Source organism: Lipophrys pholis (genome assembly GCF_963383615.2).
Source record: "Lipophrys pholis genome assembly, chromosome: 4".
Lineage (NCBI taxonomy): Eukaryota > Metazoa > Chordata > Actinopteri > Blenniiformes > Blenniidae > Lipophrys > Lipophrys pholis.
In genome coordinates this window covers 21,460,035-21,484,554 of record NC_137637.1, presented here as the reverse complement: position 1 = coordinate 21,484,554, position 24,520 = coordinate 21,460,035, and the positions used below count along the sequence as shown (strand labels likewise).

Here is a 24,520-nt window from a genome sequence, read left to right as displayed (position 1 = left end):
TATGGGGGGGAAAAACCCCACATTTATATGTTTTCCTGATCAACAATAATATCATTGTGTTTATCTAAAAAAAAATAATGCATTTTCATTTGGAAAGATTCAACACACCAGTGAAACTCACTCTCAGCCAATGAGACGGCTCATACAGAAAATGGGTTTATTTGTAATACAGCAGGATTTTGTTGTCTTACACGTACATTTCTCCCCAAGCATTCAGCATTGAATGATGGTTTTCACCATTTTTAAATCTACTGTGTAACTATAACGGTACATAATGAATAATCAGAAGGAGCTTTTTTTTCTTGCACTTTTCACACCGATTATTATTGTTTTACAGACAGTCTACATCAACGTTTCTTCACCCCCCACCCCCCCCAAAAAAACAAAGAAATCTACTATCAAATATAAATCAATTATACCAGCAAAACAAAAGATACTATATGACAAAACCCTTTCTTCGTTATCATTTTGAATTGTGGCGCAAACCCTGCCTTCACAGGGTGTGGAGGAATAAATCTGTAAATCATTCTTTATAGAGGACTTAAAAGCAGAACCTAACAAGTCGAGGAGTCATCACTAAATATAAGGCCACAAAAAAACAAATGACCAAACTCATGACTGAACAAACAAGATGCTGAATACGAACAATGCACCGGCAGGTTGGTGCAGTGGGTGTGGAGTGTGTTGTCCTTGTGTCTGAGCCGTAGTACCCATGTATGGCACAAAGAAATCCTTTTAATTGACACAAGTCTGTGTATTTTGCTGGTATAAGTGGTGACGTACGGAATAATCTGCTGTTCTAAAGTGAGTGGAGGACGTGCAGATGAATTTCTGCAAGCGACAACACCAACACACCGATCTGCGTTACCCTGCTTTGTTTTATATCACTATGCAGAGACATAAATGAAAGAAGGGGGAATGTGCATGTCAAATGAACATTATTACAGCCATTTATAGATTCATCAACAACATTCAAATTCAGTATTACAGAGTTTATCAGTAGCGGAATCAACCCCCAAGTCTGAGACAAAAACACACAAGCGAGAGCAATCTGATGCAGTTCGAGTACTCATACAAACACACATGAATGTGAACGAGCAGCAGATGTACGGGCCATCTGTGCAGAATGAACGTGTTTTCACAGAAAGAGACCGCAAAGCTGCTGATAAGTTTTTCTGAGCAAACACTACAGAAAGTCATGGTTCGTGTGGGAACTGTATCATATCGGGAAACGCAGCTCTGCGGACCGACAAGTCAACAATGCCAGCAGGACGCATGCGGGTCAGGCGATCGAGAACGTGTTGTGCGTTTTGAAATATTTAAAAAGGGCGGCTTCAACGCTTCATGTTGCCACACAAGGGAGTAGAAACACAGCACAGATATCAAAAGATTTCCAAAATGTGGCAGTAGGAGGACATGTGAAGTCTTGTTTTCTTTTTTCAGGTACAGAGATGATGATGATCGTGGATAATGCCGTCTACGCCTCTTGCACAAACACAGAGCATGAGCGCACACTTGCGCACACGCCACATCGGAGTATCAAAATGTCTCAGCATTGCTCAGAACTTAAAAGGGATCGCGAACCATTGAAAGGAATTACAGTGACATGAATGTGCCTGCGGTGATTGTTCTCGAACATGGCTCGTGTTACCCTGGAGGAGAGGAGGGGGACGGACACGGAACAGCTCTTTGCATGGACAGCTGAAAAACACCGTGACATCAGAGTCAAAACTGAGTGATCGCTCACTGAGTGGAGTCACACACAACTCAGCACATCACAGAGAGACCTGACATACAGTACATTGCACCTAACGACAAGAGGTGGACGGAGGGAACGTAAGTGTCTGCTGTAATTAGGGTACATTTATGACTGTTGCGTGTGTGTGTGTGTGTGTGTGTGTGTGTGTGTGTGTGTGTGTGTGTGTGTGTGTGTGTGTGTGTGTGTTTGTAAATATCAGAATCGGAATCTATTTTCAATAACTGCTGCAAACAAGTAGAATGGGACTGAAAATAAAAATCTTCCCCAGACGTAGAGTTTTGATTTGCAACTATGAATTAACACCCATGTGCCTCACCCGACGCTCCCATCACCCGACACAAAGAAAAGAAAAACTTGACAGATGCGGTTTTCCAGTTTTCTTCTTATTTCTTGTTCTTGAGTTGATTGGCCAGCCAATCAAGGCCCTCATAGAGGCCGTCGCCGCTGGTGGCACAGGTGGCCTGGATGTACCAGTTGCGATGACGCAGCGAGTGTAAGCCCAACTTGTCTGTTATCTCGGCAGCGTTCATAGCATTCGGTAAATCCTGCCGGAGAGAGTAGAGGCCGTAAGAGTGGATATCACACCATCTTCATATAAATACAATATACAATTACAGCAGGTACAGCATGTTGACAGTGCAGTACAATGACAGTGAACTTGTGAAATGAAGGAATGGAGAAACAACAACAAAGTTTTGATCAAACAGGAATTCAACCAGGGGATTTAATTTGATAATTATATTCATACTCAAAAAATGCTGTACTTCAGTTGATGGCCTAAATCATTTCTTCCATTCAAGCTATTATGAGGATCCATGATTCACTGTAAATATTGAAATGCATTGTGTACAGGCATGCAAAGCAGCAGGCGTCTCTTGCCTGTTTATTAGCAAACACGAGAAGCACCGCATCTCTCAGCTCGTCCTCAGCCAGCATCCTCATCAGCTCCTCCCGTGCCTCGTTCACACGCTCTCGGTCGTTACTGTCCACCACGAAGATGAGACCTGAAACAGCAACCAGAACGCGCTACAGAAACAGATTTCTAAAGAAGAAGCTTTCCTCTGTGCATACTGCTAACCTCTGATTATATCTGCTCACCCTGTGTGTTTTGAAAGTAGTGTCTCCAGAGGGGACGGATCTTATCCTGCCCGCCCACATCCCACACAGTAAAGCTGATGTTCTTGTACTCCACTGTCTCAACATTAAACCCTGAAAAGAAGGATGTACAAGAATAAACAACTTGAGAAACACACACTGCCACACGCTGTCATTATGCATTAAAAAAATGAAAGCTCTTGCGCTTACCGATTGTGGGGATTGTGGTGACTATTTCCCCCAGTTTGAGTTTATAGAGGATTGTAGTCTTTCCTGCTGCGTCAAGGCCCACCATCAAGATCCGCATCTCTTTCTTTCCTATGAGGCTCTTCAGCAAATTCCCAAAAATGTTCCCCATGATTCAGATGAGGTTTTTAAACTTCAGCTTGCAACAATCGTGACCTTTGAGGCTTTTCTGCAAAGTCTCAGTTGTCCAGCAGATATCGATTTTAAAGGTGGGCTGGAAAGAAGCAGAACAAGTAACCATTAAGTGACACTACTGTGCATTACTACATTGACAAGCAATAATAAAATGATAAATGTCTTAAATTATTAACCTGTTGCAAGAAGGACAGAATTAATAATAAGACTGTCTTTGTTAACTTACAACAACAACAACAACAACAAACCCACTTCTACTCACCTTGCCTCATCTTGCCAAAAGTAATATTACAACACCATGTGAGAAAATGTCCCTTCAACACTGACAATATAAGGCAGGTACAGACCTACATGATTCAATCATAGTAGCCCCATCACCAGGAGGGTTGTAGTGATCTACAGTATGTTCAGTCATGTATCATGTCTCAAGGCCATTGTGCAATCTGTTCAGATCCTCGTCCTTCTCTCCTTCAAATGTTAGCCTGCAACAGTGCCAAGCCCCTCAGAGCACAAGCAAAGTGTCCTACATTACCGGGCCTAGCCTTGAATGTATTTCTCATAACGTCATCACAAAACCCTCCGGTCTTAGTCAGCGAGGGGCATGGGGGAATATAACAGTTTCAGTATCGAATACTTTTAGAAAATGTATGTATCACTTACAAATAAAGGTTTTACATTAAGAAAAAAAAAACACAAGTGAGATGTCTCTGTCCATGCAGATGACCACTGTGTAACAGGACATACGAAACAAGTGGAAATAACAAGTTACATTTTCAGCAGAAATATTTGCTAAGTAACTGATAGTTTTGAACACACAATCAATAAAACTCACGAGCAAGGTCAAAACAGTTTGTGTTAAAGATGCAGTTATAAAAACACAGATTTCCTGGAACGATACATCACACTGGGTCCACATACTGTGAGTTACTGAGGGTGTGGGTTACTGTCGATGTGGGGAAAGAGACTCTACATCCTGTAAGAACGTCTGATGAAATACTCCTATGACATGATCCATGTGATTGCAGAATCGGTGGAATGAGACGACCAAGATGTGGAGGGATGAAGTGGACATGTGTGGAGGTGAGGGCAGCTGCAGCTCTGTCCATGGTGCTGAAGAGGATCTGCCGTCTCCACCGGCGTCCAGCTCGTCTCCTCTTCCACGAACTATGACTTCCAGGCTTGGACATCTTTAAATAATGATGTTGTGAGGGAGAAGGGCCGCGGTGTGCCGGTGTGATCATGTTCAGCTCCGGGTGACTCAGGTTAGCCCGGGATGCTACGTTAGGTAACCTCACACACACACACACACACACACATCCTGCACGTCTCGAGCCACTCGCTTCACCCTCATTCATGGCATCAATATAAATTCACACACTTAGAGAAATACCATCATTTTGGTTCTATATTATGGCGTTAAATTAATGTACGTTAGTTTTGATCGTGGGTTGGATTAAACGTGACGGAGCTAACGTATCTGCCGTCCTGATCCGCCCATTCATCCGTCCGATCATCACCCCAGCGGGCATCCCGCGACCTGCCAGCCGTCCGACCGCTCCTCCGGCCCGGGCAGCTCCACCATCACCAGACACCCGTCAGTCCCACCATCATTACATCACCCGTGGTAATCTGAGTTAATTAAATCCCGCAGATGACGCAGCCAGGTTTCTCACTTACCTCAGCCGAGCGAACCTCTGCACAACGTCTCACGAGATCTTCCGGGGGGCGGGGGGGGGGGGGGGGGGGGGGGGGGGGATGCAGTCGGTAGTAAACGAGATCTCGCGAGAGTTTGTGATGACAGTGAATTTGCTGGACCCTGTAGAAAGGACGCTTCTGTGTGTGGCTTTTTTTTAATTGCTTTTTAAAAGATTATAATGCATTGTGAGGACATATACCATTACAGTAACGACCGTACCCGTAAAATGTATACAAATTAAGCGGTGTTGCATGAAAAGGTATCAAACAGTATTTAAACAGCATCTTCCATGCATGTCGGTGCAGTTTAAGGCTTTAAAGATTACTTAATTATAAGCAAAAAGAAAACTGAACAAGTAGTGGAAGCATCACCGAGAGTTCAACTGAAGCAGTTCGTATGGATTGAAAGCCCATTTCATTAATCCACTGCTGGTCATTCAGTGGCAACAATTGTTTGACAGTTATTATATATATTTTGTGTTTCTGCAAGGCTAATTCTATCCCCAGAAAACAATATTCTAATTGAAAACATTATTTATATTTAGTTGATATTGACTATTTTTCCCAAGCTAAACAAATGAAATAACAGTCAACTTCATGGTAAATGTAAAGTTTTGGGGGTCATAGCAAACCCCCCAAAATATCTGAACGTAAAACCCCCGCAACATTTTGAAGGGTAAATATTCCAAGGGTCACTTTCAACCTGGGATCTTTCAAAAGGACAAAGTTTGAAAATGAAGACCATGAGATGGCATACAATGACCATATAATTTTCATAGTAGATAGAACTAACTTATCAAATATAATATCAGCCAACATAAAATCTGGATTAAAGTAGTTGAAATGAAACTAATTACTAATTAATTATTCCAGTACAATAATATTATCTGCAAGAAACGGAGCTGAAGAAGAATTTGTCAAACTTGATGAATATGCACAAAAGAAATGTTTTCAAATCAGCACACTCAGCACAGGTGTGATGCTTTCCACTCAAGATTTTTTATCTTTTTTTTAATTGTTGTAAATTACATACTTTTGATTAGATTTGTCATCTCTGCCTCAACATTAAGTAAGAATTTTGTATATGTTCTTTACAAGTCAAATCACAGTGATAATAAGCCGTTTTTACAGATAAATTACCAACATCATTATGAAAGTTTTAATTTCTATGAAGTAATGTGCTGTAGAACTGTAAATCAAATATAGACTTGCTCATTTGTCTCTTGATGTAATCGCTGACTCCCTGGTGTTAATACCAAAGCTTTGTGGGAATCATATCAGCTGTTACAGTTTTGTGTTGTTTGGGACTCTCGCTGTTGGGTTTTGGGTTGCTGTAATGCTGCCAAGTTTATCAGAGACAACTTACATGTCTCAACACTTCTAATACTTAATCTATGAATCACTTATGGAGACCTTATTTAATCTACTACCCCAGAATCCAAATTGTAACATAAAAATGATGTTTGATGCAGCAGAACGTTACATTTCAGCACCCTGTGGTTAACACAAATGGATGTATGAATTAATTGAGTGAAGATTATTTAATTATTTTACAAATTTAAGAAGTATCACTAGTTTTATGATTACAAATACTGTATGCTATGTTAATTAGTGATAAAGATAAGTTACAAGCCAAAAGGTAGTGTCTCCTGAATCTGAAAACTTGTTATAGAAAGTTACTGTTGCTGTATGTGTGAAGTTTGTGAGTTTCTCAGGAAATGAAGAAATGGCTTCCAGCGTTGAATAACACTAGTGCAGTACTATTATCCACAGATGGTCAACAAAATGTCTAATATAAGAGAACAATTTGACAAGTAATTATTATAAAATAGTGAAATATTGCATAAATCAAATGAGAGAAAGCAGTTTGTGCTGTTTATTGAATGACCGTCTTTTGACACGGACAATGCAGTATCAGTCAGGGGTGGAGGAGAGGTGGCCAAACCGTGTATTAAAACAAATTAACATATCTATTCCTGTGATCTGTGGGAGGAAGTAAGCGTTCATGGATTACTCATTTGTTCCTATTGCAGCGATGGGGTTTGCAGATGTGTTCTTTGAGCATATGCCTCCTTTTAACAACGACAAAAAAAAACTTAGTGGTACAACGTACATTTGTTACAGTAAAATGTGACAGAGAAGATGTCTTTCTCACACATGAACAAGAAATATATTGGTACAATCGAGTCAAATCAAATCAATCTTTATTGCAGAACATAAAAAACACATTACAGACTGTGAACACTATATAAAGAAACAGCAAATAGACAACAACAATAAAATAGAATACCATATAAACACTGTCTCCAGTGTCTCTCAAGTGCAGATGTGCACCTGACACTACTTTCCTTCGGTCTGATTAAAACCTTCATAATTTCATTGTTGGACTGCTCCAGTCTGTACATCAATTAAAAAATTAGCAGCCTTAGGTGTGGACACATTATTTATCACAAACAACTGCCTGGCACTGGTCCACCGTGGTTCCTTCAATAGCAAACACAGTGCGTCATTGTATGCAACCTGAAGCTTGTGAAGTTTGGCTCAGCTATAACGACACCACAAGTGGGTGTAGTTATATCCACACATTACAATGTATGGGTGAAAGATGTTTTGTTGCTGTTGTTTAAACAACATTTTCAATTTTGATAACTTAATTGAACTTATAAACTATAAACTTTTGCCAAATTCAGCTCTAGGTTTAACTATTGAATAAACCAAAGGAAAGATCATAAAAACACCTCAAAGTCATGAAAATTCGTTCAGATTTAGCAAATTGATGTTGCATTAACCTTGAATATTAAAAAGTATGAGTATCGGATTGTATCGGATCATATTGAACGGTAATAGCCCTTTATGTATTTACTTGGTATCGGATCAATACCAAATCTTGCAGTATCGCCCACCACTAACGAGTATTAATAAAGTCAATGTGACGCATGATAAACTATCTTCTGTTTCACACGTCATTACGCGATAGAAATCCTGTCTTTTGTGTCGAGTGATGGTTCAAGAATATTCAGACAAATGTGTTTCGTTTTGTTGCTAATGGGGTCAAAAACTGGCCGAGCTGCATGTTCTTCCCATGTGTGCATGGGTTTCCTCCAGGGAATCCACTTTCCTCCCACAGTCCAAAAACCTGCAAGTGACGTTAAATAGTGACACCAAAATTGTCCAAACAGATTTTGAATTGCTTGCTATAATGGATTTCTTTTATTTCTTTGTAAAGCTTTAATATGTTTCTTTTATTTCTTTGAGAAGCCTTAATGTATTTATTTGTAAGAAATCCATGTTACTGCCAGTGACTGACAATGACAATAAAAACACTTTAAGCAGTTGTTGAGGTGAATCCTTTTACATTTGTGTGTGTATGTTTGAGCCGCAGTACAGAAACACAGAGGCAGTACTTGTATTTAATGACTCTCTGCTGCTCCGTGCGTCTGTATGATCATTTGTTGTATAATTCAACCTTAAATTGCTGCTTCCGGTGCAGTGACGGACCGTCGACATGAGGGAGGAATGGGGTTTCTGCTCAGTGGGGCCCGGGCAGACAGAAGAGGGGGCAGAAGCGACGTGGCGCTCCTCCTCTGACCTCCAGCATGGAGCGGCAGTCTGGTCCGAGGCCGCGCGCCAGCGCCCCCCTGCGGCCGCGCGCGGCGCCGCTTCCGCTTCCCACGCACAAGCAGCAGCCGCCTGATGGGATGCTGGCGGAATGTGTGAGGCGGGCTCTCTCCGGGCAGACCCAGGTGTTGGGACAACGTCCACACACTCACTAGTCCTTATCGCCGCGGCGTTACAACACATCAGCGTTACTGCGCGCTGAGCCATTTTGGAGGCAGAGGACGACGCTGCAGCTCGGCTCCCCCCCTCTCCCTCCCTCCCTCTCTCTCTCTCTCTCTCTGTCTTCCTCTGCGTGCCCGAGGGTTTCTTTCTTTCTCCTCTCTGTGTGGAGGAGTGTGGAGGAAGCCTACGCGGAAGTTGCTGGATGGCAGCTCTTCTCCAGAAGTTCACAATGAAGACCGGCGTCCTGCTGCTCCTGCTCGCTGCCCTCACCTGTGGCCTGGCTCAGGAGGAGGACGGTGTGGTGGAGGAGCTGCAGGTGGAGACCCTGGTGAGAGGGACACACACACATACACACACACACACACACGCACACACACTCACGCACACACACGAACCCTAACTATTCTCGCTCTGACCCAAGGTGAAACCAGAAAGTTGCTCCCTACTTTCCACCATGGGAGACACGATGCAGATCCACTACACGGTAAGTGCGGGCGCGCGCGCGTGTGTTTGTTTGTGTGTGTGCCAGCCAGTTCACGAGCGCTCTTGTTGTCTATGTGGCACCGTCTGAATGAACCACGTGTTTCCACACACAAGACAGTCCACAATAACAGAAAACTAGATTGAAACTCTTTCTCCTAGACAGTTTTTAGTTTTTAGTTTTTTTTGAAGTGTCAGATTGGTTCGTGTGCGGAGCAGGGTCGACTTCACTCCAGGGCGGTGCAACACGTCAGCAATAACAGTTCAGTGTGCCCTGTCAGTGGGGAAACGTTCAGCCTTCAACCACTTCATCTGACAATGCACGGTCATCTCATGTTAGTAGTGAGAGATTGAAGCTGTGAACTACTGCACCTGGAGAGTAAAGTTAGATTGTTCACCCCCACGTGTCTCAGCAGGACACACAGCTGGACCCAGGCTGTGCCTCCACTGTATCTTGAAATAATGCATTTGCTCAGCATAATTAATGTGTTATTATATACAGCATATACAGTTTAGATTTGAGATTTTTTTTGATCATCGCAATATTCATGTTCTGTATTGTTTTATCCAGTTCAGTGTTGAGGAGCAGTTCATAGACTATAGGCTGGAGAGGTTCACACCCTGGACAGTTTGCCAGTCTGTCACAGAGCAAACTCTCGGCCAGTGTCAGAACAGCCAAATGAGATTTAAATGACTTCTCTAAGTGTGGGAGCATGAATCACTACTCACCTGACAGGGGGGCACTGTGGTAATAAGAGCTTATTAATAATCCTTTTCCTCTTAGAGTGAGCATGAAAGTTAGTTTATCAAACTTTATGGTGCCATAAACGAACTTGCCAAAGATCTTCATTCTAACACTATGATTTAAATGTTGTCCTCATTTTCAGAACTTCCTTTGTAAATGTATCTTCAAAGTTAAATGTCTTACTTTTGCCATTATAGAAATGGATAAATGGATGAAGACACTTTTTTTTTTTTTCAAGTAAAATGCAACCTCGTCTCCAGACAGTGTCCCCCGTGACTACCGATGTACTCAGTGAACCAATCAATCTGTGAAGCATGTCAGCGTTTTGTTCTTGTCATCATCTCTTATCCCTTGTCGAATGTTTTCCAGGGGAAACTGATGGACGGGAAGGTGATCGACTCATCTCTGTCACGCGATCCTCTTGTTGTGGAGCTGGGGAAGAGGACAGTCATTGCTGGTAATTTAACCACTAACACTGAGTATGTGCAAGCCGCGTTGCTCCGTCAGTCACATTTTGATTTGCTTACGTTTGATAAGCAGGCGGTAGTGCATGGGGGGGACGGTGTCGATTGACTTTGTCTCTGTGACTTTCTTATCAGGTCTGGAACAAAGCTTGATTGGTGTGTGTGAAGGGTAAGTGAAGAGCAAAGACCCCTCAGTGAAGAGAGAGCGTCAATGTTGACATGATATGAAATGATAAAAATGTTGTCTCTTTCCTCAGGGAAAAAATCAAAGCCACTATTCCAGCTCACCTTGCATATGGGAAAAAGGGTTATCCTCCTACCATCCCAGGTACGTAAAACACTCAGAGAAATACTTCATGAATGATCTGGACCACTGTACACCTACAGCACAGTTACTACAGCGAAGGACAGGCTGATAGTGCCCGACACAGCACGGGGAGATTTTCATTCTTAGTACATATTTATTAACAGATAGTTTATTATAAGAAAAGTAAGACATAATAAACAACTTAAGTGAACAGTATTTGATTATTTTAGCTGCTCAATAATAGTTTTTACTTCACTTACCTGCTGCTTAATTTATCCAACCCACTAATATGATAATGACTTAATCAGCATTACTCACTCCACCTATAGACTGTACTGCTAAACCTCTGAGATTATTGCACTCAGCCGTACAAATCATTTCACAATTTATTCTGCGTGTGTTTTCTCCTAACTGTTAATGCGATCCGCGTCTGCCAAAGGTGACGCCGCCCTCGAGTTTGAGGTGGAGGTGATTTCCCTAACGCAGCAGACTCAGTGGCAGAAGATGGTCAACGATGTGTTCCCACTCGTGTGTCTGGCCCTCGTCCCCACTCTGCTTGGCTTGGTGGGACTTTATCTCTACCAAAAGGCCAACGCTCAGAAACCCAACAAAAAGAAGGCAAAGGAGAAGAAGATTAAGAAGAAATAAGGATAAGACACAGAACTATTTAAATAAATTTATAAAAAAAATGAAGTGTTTTCTTTGTATTGTTATTATTATCATCACAAACTTTTAGAGGCGTGGTCTTGCTTTGAAATGGGTCCATTGGGTGTTTTGTTCTTACAAATGACAAAAATGACTCTCAATAAAAGAAATATTTACACTGACTAAGTCCTGAAGCAGCAATATTGGGGTTGAGATCCAGTCATGTGCAGAGTACACAGCATAAAATAGCTGGTGCTGAGCCCAAAGTACGATTTGTGCACTGAAGTCCGTACAGGAGGATTACATCATGAAGAGAAACCTTGTCCCACCCTGAGTCCTTTTGTCAACAATTTATAGCTATGGATACTGTTTGCAGCATGAGCAACAAACTCATTTAAGCCATAAAATAGCATAAGTTGATATAAACTGTCATAGCTCTTGAGAGTTAATCTAGTTTATTGTGCTGAGATCAAATCTATCTGCACAAATTTAGAAAACAATGACCGTGAAAAAAACCCAATTGGCTTCAACATCAGAATGAGAATTCGTCTCACATAACAGCTCCAACTAACATTTCTCTGTACTTTTCTCTTAGTGGTATTAAACAACATAAGACTATTTTGTGTAGAGCTGATTTCTTTTCTATTCAGAAAAGGGCAGACAAATTCAGATAATAACTCAGTGAATGTTGGTAGAAACTACAATAAGTGCGCAGTGTGTCTACTATTCCTGGGAATGGGATGGGAGAAAATAATGACCGGATGGTTCTAATTGAAGCGACTGTCTCTTTTCGAAGAAAAGCTGAAGGTCAAACCAGACAACGTAATGTTCTGGTGGTTTTTCAACTTAGAAATCACGTGTTTACAAATTGCTCTTCCCATTTTATGAATGAGTCTTTTGGGTCCTACATTGTCAAGTGAGCACATTGACTAAAAACTATTTTTATGATTTTCTGTGGCTTTATTGTACTGTAGCTCCATGAAGCTGTTGGAACTTCTGAAGCTTGACCTGAAAATTGTCTTCAACAATCCATTTCTCTGTATATGAGTGTCACACAAATCCTGTTGCCACTTCCTGCTTTTATTTCGTATTGAACAAACTGTTTCTCTTGAACAAGCTAATTCAGTGCAAACTTTTCCTATTTGTACCTGAATGGAGCCTGCAGCCCAATCCCCATCCAAGTAATGACTTTTCTCTTTAACACAGATACCTTATATATCCTTTAAGCAACACAGAAAAAAAAACTAAATGGGTCCGACCTTAAAGGTGGTTTAGGGGTTTAATGAACCTCCAAGTCACGGCTTCTCCGATTTTCCCAATTAACCGAAATGCTTTACCCAAATTGAAAAACTATTATTCTGTACCTGTATTTGTACCTGCCCTCAGAAGAGGTCTGGATTTTACTGTTTAAGCATGGGAATCTGTACTGAATGACTTGAATGAGATTCTTCACAGGTGAGGTTGAAAGGAGCATGTTCTCTTTTGTTTTGCACCTTATATGTACTTTAAACAAACGAGAAAAAGAATCAGTAACTATAGATCCTGATGCATGTTTTGTTGGGGTTACCATTGTAACTCTGCTATGCTACTCAGAGGGTACTGTCTTTATCTGAAGATAAATGTGTTTTCCACACGGGGAAAAGTTTCATGTGTCCTAATAAACATTTAACCTCATGGTGACTATGTAGTGGTTAAATTGATCAAATGACTGACTCTGGTACTGAAAGGGCTGTCCAAAATGTAATCAAGCTGTGGCTTGTCTATGTCTTACAGCTGACATATAAATGCTATAAACAAATTGATACAATCTAAATACCGTAGGTATCTTGTTGCTAAACAAAAAACACTCCAAATACCACCAAATCATTTCTCACACAGGTCTGCATTCTCATGTCATATCTTTTTTTAAAACTTGGTCTATTTCAGATCTGTGTTTGATGAAAAACATTGGAAACACCAATCGAACAGATAAATATTTTATTTCTTATACATAACATGTTCACATTACTCTACAGTCAACGATTATCTTCTCAATGATTCAATGAGCTTCCAACAAGCCCAGATGAATGAACACAACTAGAGGAAGTTGATCACCAGTTAGCTTGGAAACCAGCGTATCTGAAACATCGACAAAAAAAAAAAAAAAACATCTGAAACGCCGGCAATATATAAGTCGTGTTTGTTTTACTATTGAGCGTTGCCCGCCAGTTTCGCACTCAATGAGAATATCATAGAGTGTCAGAACTCCGCATACTCGGGCGACGCTATATTACATTACGAGCGCATCCATATCCCTCCGCGAGTAAAACGTACTTATTCCATTTATTCTCTCTCAAATAGTAGTTTGATAGTTATAATTTTGAATTGTGTGAGGAACTAATCGCATTTTCGACAATACACGATTAGAAACTGAGTGAATAAAGTAAGCCTTTTCACTGAGATCCACGCGAGGGCGGAGCACGCCGCACTACTTCTCGCTGGACATCCTTTTCCGGTCCTCTTTCCAGCTTCCCGTGCAACATGGTGAGTGTGTTTCACGGACGGCCGTGTGGCTCAAATAGAATAAACTGTATTTCAGTCCAGCACTGCCACATATATATGTCTCCTCGGAACTTAGAAACTCTTATGATAAAGTCCTTATGACTGGAATTGGTCTTGAATATCCCTGAGGTGATTAAATATTACTTCGGGCCTGTTGCTAGCTGGTAGCATGCTAGCCGATTTGTGCATGTGTTTGGAGAGCTAGCGACTAGCGCCGCGGCTAATGAGAGAACAGAAGAAGCTCAATCTGAGGTTATTTCGCTTCTAATGTGAGGAGAGAAACCAGGAAACGCAATATGTGACCGTTCATGTCGTCAGTTTCAATGCCTTAACAATGTTACTCGGCTAATTGTTAAAGGGGATCTTTGTAGCATGGTAAGCAGACTCCAGGTAGCCTAATGAAAACTACACGTCAATTATTTGTGTCAAAGGAATGTTGATTAAAAAAAAAAATTTAGACATTAAAAAAAACCTGTAGACTCAAGGGAGCACAAAAAAACTCACTGATGTCGTTCTGTTAATTTCATGACACGGAGATGTTCCGGAAGATGTTTTCTGTTCTGAGTTCATACTCTGGCTGTAATACTTTAAATCAACAAATTTACCTACTTGCTGTAGTATTTTATTAGAACTGAAGTTGGCTCGTGTAAACAACCTCCAGCTGTGGTCTATGAGCTGACGCAATCAATGTTGTACCAATGCATCTCTGCATTATACAATTCTTAATTGTTTGTGTAAGATGTGCTGACTGTGGCCTGTTTTACAGACTAAGAAGAGGAGGAATAACGGTCGTGCAAAGAAGGGCCGCGGGCATGTGCAGCCCATCCGCTGCACCAACTGCGCCCGCTGCGTCCCCAAGGACAAGGCCATCAAGAAGTTCGTCATTAGAAACATCGTGGAGGCAGCAGCCGTGAGAGATATCTCAGAGGCCAGCGTCTTTGACTGTGAGTCTGTTGGCTGTAAAGTCTTGATCACAAAGGTGTCTGCGTTTGGCACTTCCCCTCTGATGGCTCGTACTCACTTGAACCTTTCTCTTCTCTGCAGCATATGTTCTGCCCAAGCTCTATGTGAAGCTGCACTACTGTGTCAGCTGTGCTATCCACAGTAAGGTGGTGAGGAACCGCTCATGTGAGGCCAGGAAGGACCGTACTCCACCACCCAGATTCAGGCCCGCTGTGAGTATCTTCCAAAATACACTGTCAGTGGGGTACGACAGTCACTATGTGGCCATACACGTTAAAATTCCAATTAAAGGCATTAAATCTGTCTATGTGCAAGTAACGGCCATATGTGTTGTAGTTCATCGTAATATATTTTTATGTCCAGTTCTAAAACTTTTTTTGTTTAAAACCTTTTCTTTAGTACTCCGATATTCCTCCTTCTGCATTCTATTCAATTCACATACAGGGTGTATATGATGACAAATAAACCCAGTTTCACTCAATATCAAATGTACTAATATGATCCTGTTTTTCTTTTACAGGCTGGTGCACCAAGAGCTCCCCCAAAACCCATGTAAAGCAGAATTTGAACATGCTGTACATCTGCAAAATAAACTGAAGACTCTTCACAAAAAAAATGGATGGTGTTGCAGTGATTATTTATGTAGTTGTAGGAAAGACAAAGCAGGACAAGTGTTTTATTTGGAATCAATTTTCTTACAGTACAAAACTTGCAGTAGTGTAAGATCAAATTATGCAAATGCAAAACTACATACATGAAAGGCTCTGAAGCTATTTAAAGCAATATTATTTGGGGAATAAAAAGTAAAGGAACAAACAGTGTGAGAAATAAACATTTTTTAAAACAAGTTTGCACAAAGTGCTAAAGTCTAGTTTTGAATTGAAAACGGTTTATTTGGTTGTCCTTAAGACTATAACGGGTGATCTGGAGTTTCTTGAGCAAACGTTAGTACCACAAACAAGGATCAGAAGCACATCACTAGCCAGTGTAGGGCGCACAAACATGGTTTCTTTCTCTATGCACTGAAATTGTGACTCAAAACGCACAAATCCTGCAGCAGAGGCAAATCATGGACTGGAGAACAGAGCAAGTTTTTTGATTTTGTACATTATTTCACATGAGGTCAACAAGGAGAGCTGAGGGTTTCATCAACCGAGACATTTTCTTTCTTCTTTGGCTCCTCATTTTCATTGTCAATGACCTGATGGCCCACAATGCAACAGTCTTAAAGTGGTTCATGATCGATGGTTTATTTGGTTTATTTTTATTTGGCCTAAATAACATAGAGCCTTTTTGTTAATGTGCACTACCACAGCATTGAGAATGTCCACTGGTCAGAAAGAAAATATTCCAAAAAAGCAAATTTCAAAGGCACAACAGCAACATTTACTTCACACAAATCAAACCTACAGGGGGAGACTCACTGGTCAGAATCCGATCATACACAGTGAAGTGGAGCTCATTTTTATCCTCATGATACTGACCTCAGGACTGATGTATTTGACAGTCATTTTAAATATTTTATTACTAGACTGCAGAAAAAGTACATTTTGAAATTCACAAACCACCCTCTGTCCCCACATCATGTAACAGTCGTTCTCCCATTAAGGCAAGATCAATTGATTCCATAGCAACAAGATACAATGAATGACATAGTTGGGTTGGTGATACTGCAGTGAAGAGGGACTCCTCTCTTTAATCTCATACTGCTCAAACTTATAACTGAGTCTGTCCTCAGATAAAGTGAGGTAAACGTCTACATTATTGTTGGAAGATATTTTCTAAAACCGAGAGATTTGATCAAAGCATCTACAAGACTTTAATAACTAATTTCAAGAAAAGTCTTTTTTTACTCTGCAGCTTTTTCCAAATTGACATCTTCACCTACAAATATATTCACTCTAGATAATTTGTCATTTTGCTTTTGTAACTGGGGAAAAAAAGTGCTTTAATAGTAGGACATAGTGGTTCTTTGGCTCGGCTAGGGAGAAAGTATTTGGTGTTCTACAGAACCACACACATGCAAAGACCTAACAATCGTTTCTCGTTTGTCTTCAGAACAAGATTTCTGCGCTTGTGCACATGTAGACAGTTCTTTCAAAATAGGACCACTTGAACTAAGCTGAGTTAACAATTTGTCATAACTGGAGGAATATCAAATATTCATTTCGAGCTATAGATTAAGTCATTTCAAATCAGCTTGCAAATGTCTTATGAACAGTAGCGATTATTTGAACAGAAAAATATTAACTTACTATTGTCAAAATACCAGTTATGATATGCAGGCATTACTCAGAAATTGAAAGGCTCGGGTCAGTGCTTTTAGAGAGTTCTCAAACTTGTCTTTGATACAGTTAATAGTGAAAATAAATATGATCCACAAATATTTTGGTAATCTATTGGTATTTAACAGTTAATTTAAAAGTTTCTGCACAGATAAAAGCAGGACCCCCCCCCACAGGAAATCAATAACAACAAAGTTTCATTTTACTGCAGCATAAGTAAGTGATTGAATTAAAATGTTTCCACAATAAATAACCAAGCAAACCATTTATATTTTATCCCGAACTGTGTCCATGTCAGAGCAGCATGCACATGTTTGATTACTCTGGAGTATTGACTGTAAATCATTGTGGCAGAAAAAAAAATCCCCACTCTAATTCATCTGACTATTGATCTTGAGCATCTCTCACAACCGTCTGTTCTGCAATGTAAATTGGGCACTCCTGTAATTCAAGCGGCCAACCAGGTGAAGAAAGGCACAATCCAATGACAATAAAACAAAATTAGGCTTAACCATGACATAAATAAATTAGTTGGTTATTAGTGTGGGTTTGCAGTTTGATGTAGCTATAGGAGGGTGAATTTTAGGAGCCGTCACCTCATCAGTAACCTCTAAATGTGTGGCAGTGATCTCTTTCCCCCCCTTTCCCATTAAGGTTTCATCAGTTCTTCTCATGCATTGAGAGAAATGTGCAGGTCGTTAATGTAATCTATAAAACAGTTTAATAGAATTAAGAGTTATTCTGGCAGGTATCAGTGCAACAAAAGCAGTCATAGAAAAAAAAAAAACAACCAACAACTCATACAACAACCCAGCACAGTATACACACACACACACACACACACACACACACACACACACACACACACACACACACACACACACACACACACACACACACACACACACACACACACACACACACACACACACACACACACACACACACACACACACACACACACACACACACACACACACACACACACACACACCTTCATTTAAAACTGTACTTATTCATTTCACTTGAAAAAGAAAGAAAAACAACACCACACACTTCAGATTCTTGAGCTCCCACTCAGACATACACACAAACACACTCACAGTAAAGCACGAACATACAGGTCTGTTCATTCCAACCCCGTTAGAGACCAAAGTGCATTTTTCTAATTCACCGACAGTCCTCGCACAACACAGTCTGCCCGACTCGGACCTGGATTTTGAGTTTGGTCTGCACTTCCATAGAACATTGGAAAAAGCCTTCCTTTGTGCAGAATCACCTTCTAGTTGGACGAACTCTGCCCGACATGAGGTTTGTAAAGATACCGTTTTGTCGTAAAAGTTGCTTTTATCACAAGACATACAAATCTGTACAGATTCACTCACAGGCAAGCTGAAAACATCATATTTAGTTTTCTGTTAAAGTGCACACAGCAGGAACGTTTTCAGGTTTTGGACAAAGTTCTGATTTGTCTTATAATTTGTGCATCACGTCAAAAAGTAATTAATTTTGGAGCAAGGCACGTCTGCGAATGAAGAAGTGCATTGGCTCTTCATCTATTTTACGAACACATTTAAAAGTAAATGCTTTTTTTCCCCAAAAGTGCAGTGAAAGTAAAAAGGAGCACTATTATAATGTTAGAAACGGATATTTGAGGGTTTCATGACAGTACATGCTGGCTGCGCCAGTGCCTGTTTGAAATGGTATCAGTGTCATGACATCATTGACCACTTCAATACGTGTGCAGACCAAACCCAGCCAGGTCCTTCTGTCAGTTCAAACACCAAAAAAAGCTTCAGGTTGTCAATCCGTCATCCTCAGTCAAGCATGTGCTCTCCGCGTACAATGTGTGAGGAAAATTCATAGCGGTCCTGGCTGCGATGGCCACAAATGTTGCACTCAAACGGCTGGCGAAATCCATGGCAGCCCATGTGGATGGTAAACATGACGTGATCTAAGAAAAGCACGCGGCAGTGCTCGCATCGGAAAGATCGCACGGCCCGTCCCTCGCCATCGACGACTCGAAACGCCTCCCTTGAGGTAGAGGAAGGTGCTATGGGCGAGCTGGGTGTTGGAGCCAGGGTGGGAGGTGGGAGGGCTGAGTGGCCTCCATCATCTCTTTCCACCTCTCTGTCTTTGGCGTGGCTGGGGCTGTGCCTGTCCCGGCTCCTGTGGTGTGTGATGGGAGGTGGCGCAGGGTTGTGATTGTTGGAGTGGAGCAGGTGATGGCCATTGTTACTGTGCAAGGTCAGAGTTAGAGCAGTGCTGTTGCATGGCTCCTCCGCCATGCTTTCTGTGTCTGTAGAATCCTGGCAGCCGTTGCTGGGTGGTGATGGAGCGTGACTTCGACCAACAGGAAGGTCTTCATGACCCTCTGCGGCCTCCCTTCCCCCAACACCCACACCTCCCGGTCCGGCTCCCGTCCCTGTGCAGTCCAACCGTGGGCCCAGAGCATTAGGAGCATGAGTGGAACCGTGGATAGGCCTGAGTTCTGACAAGCATGAAGGGTGAGTGGTAGGAAGGTGTATGGGCCTTAGTGTGTCTGATACCCCTCCTCCACCATTACCTGCCACACCTGCATATTCTCCACCCAGAGCGCGAAAGTGCGGGGCGTCAAGATCCCCTGCGTGCATGTCCCCGTCTTTCTCAGGACCAGCGGTGAGTTCGTACGAAGCATCTGCAAGGTTGAGGCGCATGTGCTTCTGCCCTGCAACACAGAAGAAGACACAATCCTACAATATTGTACAATCGAAGTTAACGAGAACGTTTACCCCAGTAATTCAACAGCTCGTGATTTTTTTAAATTTTTTTTTTTAAGATTAATTCTAGTTCAAAATCATACAAATTGATATCAAATCCTAAAACCTGATAGTCACATCTTTAAAAGAAATATATATAAATCCTCTCAAGGCATGTGGTATATTGTTTTAGGCAATGAATACTGCTTAATGAGTTTCCTCAACCATCCACACTGACACCAAATGCTCACCTACAAATTTTTGTGGTGTGGATCTCTTGCGTTTGGTGATGCTGTTGGCGAGCCGATCGATAAATGTCATCTTGTCTGAGGAGGGCTGCTGTAGAGAGTCTGGTATAAACTCTAGCTCTCTCATCTCCTCTCCTGCAGAGTACAAACAAACTGTTATTTGGGGGTTTATTTGTTACCCAGACAGAACTTCTGTCCTATGTTCGGATTACTTCAGGATCTTAACAACCTTTTGTACATACCAGTGGTTATGACTGGGAAGTTTATGGTCTGCTTTCTGTCAGATGCAACTACTCTTAGGAGGTTGACGGAAATGTAACACTGTGAAGCTGTTGTATGAGTAAGTGTCTGCTTCTAACATGTCTTTGGATGGATGTCATACAACACATACCTGAATTCTGTGCACCGCTTGGTTGCTGTGACTCCAGACTCTGTAAGTAGCTATGGCAGCGCTCACGGTGCTCCTCCAGGGTGCTCTGCTGTTTGTAACTACGGCCACAATAACTGCATTTGTAGGGCTTCCCGACAGTTGGAGACGACACTAGGGACAAAGTGCAAAATCATTATAAGTCGTCATCATTATTACAAATCCAGTCTGAATTATCATGATTCATTACATTATTGCCTAACTAAATCTAACCTATGTGCTGTAATAATTCATATTACCACAATCAAACCCAAATGTTAGCTTCACCACACTGGACACCAATCATATGGTCATTTACAAATTAAACTACTACATTTAACCAGCAAATGACCAACAGGTTTCAAAAGGGAACATTCTCACTCAAAGTATTTATGTATCTACATATTACATGTTGTCTTATATTTTCATGTTAAGCTTAGTTGATCGTACAACTTAAGTTATTGAGACAAAGTGTTTCGATTTGGCGTCTTCCTGGTGTGACATGAACAGTTCGGCGTTGCCAGCTACCCAAAGCTATGACCCAGCAGTGGGAACCAGTGAACTTCCAAGAACAATCTTGCCTCTCTGACCTCTTGGCCACCAGTTCCAGGTTAATGTTAATTGTTTTTGATTAAAACAGACTCATCACACGTCACCTGGTCTTACCTGCATGAGTGCGAAGATGGCCAGTGAGTGCATCTCGTCTTCGACAGGCATAGCTGCAGAATGGACATTTAAAGGGCTTCTCTCCTGAGTGCAGCTTGATATGTCGGAGTAAGTTGCCTTTTTGTGTGAAGGAGGCGCCACACTGATTACACTGAAATGGTCGCTCACCTGTGGATCGATCAAACCTGTCAACTCAGCTTATATGAGTTTAACACGCTCCTCTAACACATCATCAAACCTAATCAGTTTTAAGTACCGTACATCAAGGCATTGTAAATCTTCAACATACAGCAGTGCTTTGTCCTCCGACTCCAAAATGTTCCCTTCACATAATACTGCCATTGTAACAAAGCACCCCTACAGACTCAGATCTTGGCTAGTCAACAACGCAAACTGGTATTCATGAAATGTATGCATAAAATGCTTCCCAGAGATATATTTAAAGTCTGTGCTTCAGTTATCAAAATCTAAAATTGTTTTGTACGTAACCTACCTGTATGAATAAAGTGCACATCCATTGTCTCACATGGAAAATTTCACTAAACGGAACAGTCACCTGTATGGCTGCGCTTGTGCACCATGAGGACATTCGGCCCAATGCAGATCATTCCACAGATGTCACACTTGAGTTTTCCATTTGGTAATCTCGTGGCTCCAGCTGGCATAGCATCAGGATTGCTGAGCTCCCTGTAGCCTCCAACAGCCTCAGATCCCTGGTCTCCAGCCCCTTCCTCTATCCGCTCCCCTCTTTCATCTTCAGTACTGCGACCTGGGTCTTCATCACTGTACAGCTCGATTTTGATGGAGTTAGCTACAAGGGCACATAAACAATATTAAAGCAGGACATAAGCGGAATTATCTGGTATAATCTGGTAGCCAATGTGTTACCAGTTGATAGAGTGAGAATCAGGATATCTGTAATTGCTTATCTAAACAGGGATCAACAAACTTGTAAATGCAGAGAACTCAAGCTAAACAACCAAATTCATAAAAATGTATTAGACATCAGAAGTACTCAACATACCACTTTGATAGCAACACATAGCTTTATATTACACCTAGAAACCAATAGCATTTCTCACTGACCACTAAGAGAGCGCCGAGGAGAATTCTCTTTGCTGTTTGGGGTGCTCACTGTTGGCCCTCCGAGGGCTCCAGAGAAGTCTCTTTCCATTGAAGAATCTCCACTAGCTGCACTCAAAAAGAAGACAGGGCCAAAGCTATTTTGTTTAAAAACATGCAAACCTTGGACAGTCCATAGGATTCTGAGAGCCAATGTCCAGCACTACCTGATATGTAAGACCGGCCATTGCAGTCATCACCATCCATACTAGTTCAAGATGAGTGCTGAAATGACATTAATTACATTGATTCCAATTTATCTTTTTAACACAGTAACTCACTGTTACAGAACAACATTTACAACTTGAACTGTTCAAACATTACAACACATAGTATAGTCCACTAAGGCCTACTTTTGTGTCACACATTAAAAAGAAGCTTTTGAAGTATTTCAAGTTAAACTAGGTTAATTTTACATTGCGAAATCAAAATATATAATAAACAGAAATACTGACGCTAGAGGCAACATTAACCAACTACAAATTAAAAATACTTTTTCGGTATATTTGACTTGTAAAGGCTGTGCACGCAAGCAAAGTCATGATGTTTGGACAAGACCAATAATTTAAAATTACACAAAAAAGATCTGAAATAGGAAAATCACTAGCACCAGAAAAGAATTGGTGAGGAGCGAGAGAAGCACTCCAACTTGACCAGACACAGAAACACCGATTATCTACACTGACAGAGGGGCTTTGAATCATTTTAATCCAGCATTAGCTTGTGTGAAACCTTTAGTCTAAACTGGTTGGAGAGGACGGCAGTGTTGCCAGCATTCATATAAGGGTGTCGTTTGGATAACCCAAGTTTACGGCCTTGATGGCTAACATTAGCCTGCTACATCTGATGGAAATTACCGTTGGTCAAGTTAGCTCCACTCGACACTGTAGCCTTACAACGCTGTCATCATCGACATCCTAAAGTATGGGACAAAGTCACAACTCGGTGACGTGTGCCATGACGCTTGGCTTGTGTGTAAATTCACTAACTGTCGCTAAATGGCATAGTTAAATGTCATCACCGTCGTGTTTAGGATTAGCAAAACAAACCAACGCTGGCCTAACTACAGTGGCTGGCTCGAGCTCCAGCCAATGTTTCCTGAACGGTTGCTATGGCAGCCATCACCACCCAAAATGCTACCACTAGCCAGCGAGCAGTTAGCCTGCTAGCCTACGGTACGTGACGCCTTACAGCTTACTTTAAAAATAAACACCAGGATGGGAGACGGACAACATTAAGCCCTTTAAAAAGGGAGCGGTTCCACGGTACTCACAGAATTACCTGTCCCTGTCAGGGCCGTTTCAGTGGGGTTATTCTGTATTCTCATCTGCCTGTTTATGACGGCCACTTCCCCGGCAGGGTCTACCCCCCCCCGTCCCAAATCACTTCCGGGTTAACACCCCAACCTCAGTCTCTTTAAAATGTTCATAAGTGAAGCACAAAGAGACAATAAACTTACAGAAACAAGGAGGATGATCATTTATGTATAAGGTAATACAATAATATGTGTTGATATAAAATAAGAAACAGATGGAAAACATGAACAAGCATAACCAGAATATGCAGTGAAATCATGTTGTGTTTGTATTTATTCTCTTCAGTTTTGTTTTGTTTTTAATATTTTCAGTGTTTCAAATGTTTGTTTTGAGCTCGCCTGTATGTGCTGTAACGAGTTACTTTATATTGTGTTTCGGGTTATTTGAAATTACGTGTTTGTTGGTTTTTTTCTTCATTTCCCTATTGAGTTACAGTACTTCATGTATTTAAAACCAAGTTTTTCAGTTGCTTCCATTTATCCATTCATTTTTGTGCAGTCAGTTCAGTAACAGAACTTATTGTAATTAGTGTATCTCACAGATCACCTGTTTATGTTTCTTTAATAATCTGTTCTAATAATCAACCACTACCCCTTATGTTTCTTCAATATAAAGTAGAAATAGTATTTCTTCAGCATTTTTACAGATCCTAACACATTACACTTCTTGGTGGAAATACCACTAAATAACATTGTGTGTTTCTTATTTTAAAGGTCCTTTTAAATAAAGTTTGATTCACTGAATAATTGACTGATTGATTTTTACAGATTTTAACACACAGAATAGATTCAGTAATTTACTGCATCACTAATTTGATTTTATTCCTCTTCTTTTGGAATTTTCGCATGAATAGATTGCTACATCAGGTCATCTTCTTCCAAAAC

The 24,520-nt window shown here is 41.2% G+C and overlaps 4 protein-coding genes across 8 annotated transcripts; 2 read left to right on the top strand and 2 right to left on the bottom strand.

Moving 5' to 3' along the window:
* Positions 1-118: 118 nt before the first annotated feature.
* On the bottom strand, positions 119-4,962 carry arf3b (ADP-ribosylation factor 3b). 2 transcript variants are annotated; one of them, XM_080460798.1, is made up of 5 exons: positions 4,913-4,962; positions 3,065-3,314; positions 2,858-2,968; positions 2,639-2,763; positions 119-2,304 (listed from the first exon to the last, which is right to left on the bottom strand). In XM_080460798.1, exons 2-5 carry the CDS (start codon positions 3,210-3,212, stop codon positions 2,143-2,145), a joined length of 546 nt encoding a protein of 181 aa, XP_080316924.1. In that variant the 5' UTR covers positions 3,213-3,314; positions 4,913-4,962; the 3' UTR covers positions 119-2,142. The 2 variants fall into 2 exon arrangements, with proteins under 2 accessions (XP_080316924.1, XP_080316925.1); XM_080460799.1 differs by lacking the exon at positions 4,913-4,962 and adding an exon at positions 4,154-4,866.
* Positions 4,963-8,570: 3,608 nt separating this feature from the next.
* Positions 8,571-13,024, top strand: fkbp11 (FKBP prolyl isomerase 11). Its single transcript, XM_080461842.1, has 6 exons — positions 8,571-9,038; positions 9,132-9,194; positions 10,305-10,392; positions 10,535-10,568; positions 10,657-10,727; positions 11,146-13,024. Exons 1-6 carry the CDS (start codon positions 8,913-8,915, stop codon positions 11,352-11,354), a joined length of 591 nt encoding a protein of 196 aa, XP_080317968.1. The 5' UTR covers positions 8,571-8,912; the 3' UTR covers positions 11,355-13,024.
* Positions 13,025-13,563: 539 nt separating this feature from the next.
* On the top strand, positions 13,564-15,471 carry LOC308108476 (small ribosomal subunit protein eS26). Its single transcript, XM_080461453.1, has 4 exons — positions 13,564-13,874; positions 14,659-14,836; positions 14,937-15,067; positions 15,376-15,471. Exons 1-4 carry the CDS (start codon positions 13,872-13,874, stop codon positions 15,409-15,411), a joined length of 348 nt encoding a protein of 115 aa, XP_080317579.1. The 5' UTR covers positions 13,564-13,871; the 3' UTR covers positions 15,412-15,471.
* A 756-nt stretch (positions 15,472-16,227) lies between these two features.
* LOC308108474 (zinc finger protein Eos-like) lies at positions 16,228-23,699 on the bottom strand. 4 transcript variants are annotated; one of them, XM_080461449.1, is made up of 8 exons: positions 23,594-23,699; positions 22,488-22,545; positions 22,285-22,394; positions 21,755-22,009; positions 21,199-21,366; positions 20,518-20,667; positions 20,130-20,261; positions 16,228-19,847 (listed from the first exon to the last, which is right to left on the bottom strand). In XM_080461449.1, the coding sequence occupies exons 3-8, from the start codon at positions 22,370-22,372 to the stop codon at positions 18,958-18,960; spliced, it is 1,683 nt and encodes a 560-aa protein (XP_080317575.1). In that variant the 5' UTR covers positions 22,373-22,394; positions 22,488-22,545; positions 23,594-23,699; the 3' UTR covers positions 16,228-18,957. The 4 variants fall into 4 exon arrangements, with proteins under 4 accessions (XP_080317575.1, XP_080317574.1, XP_080317576.1 ...); XM_080461448.1 differs by having other exon boundaries at positions 22,285-22,389; XM_080461450.1 differs by lacking the exon at positions 20,130-20,261 and having other exon boundaries at positions 22,285-22,389; positions 23,594-23,693.
* Between the last annotated feature and the right edge of the window lie 821 nt (positions 23,700-24,520).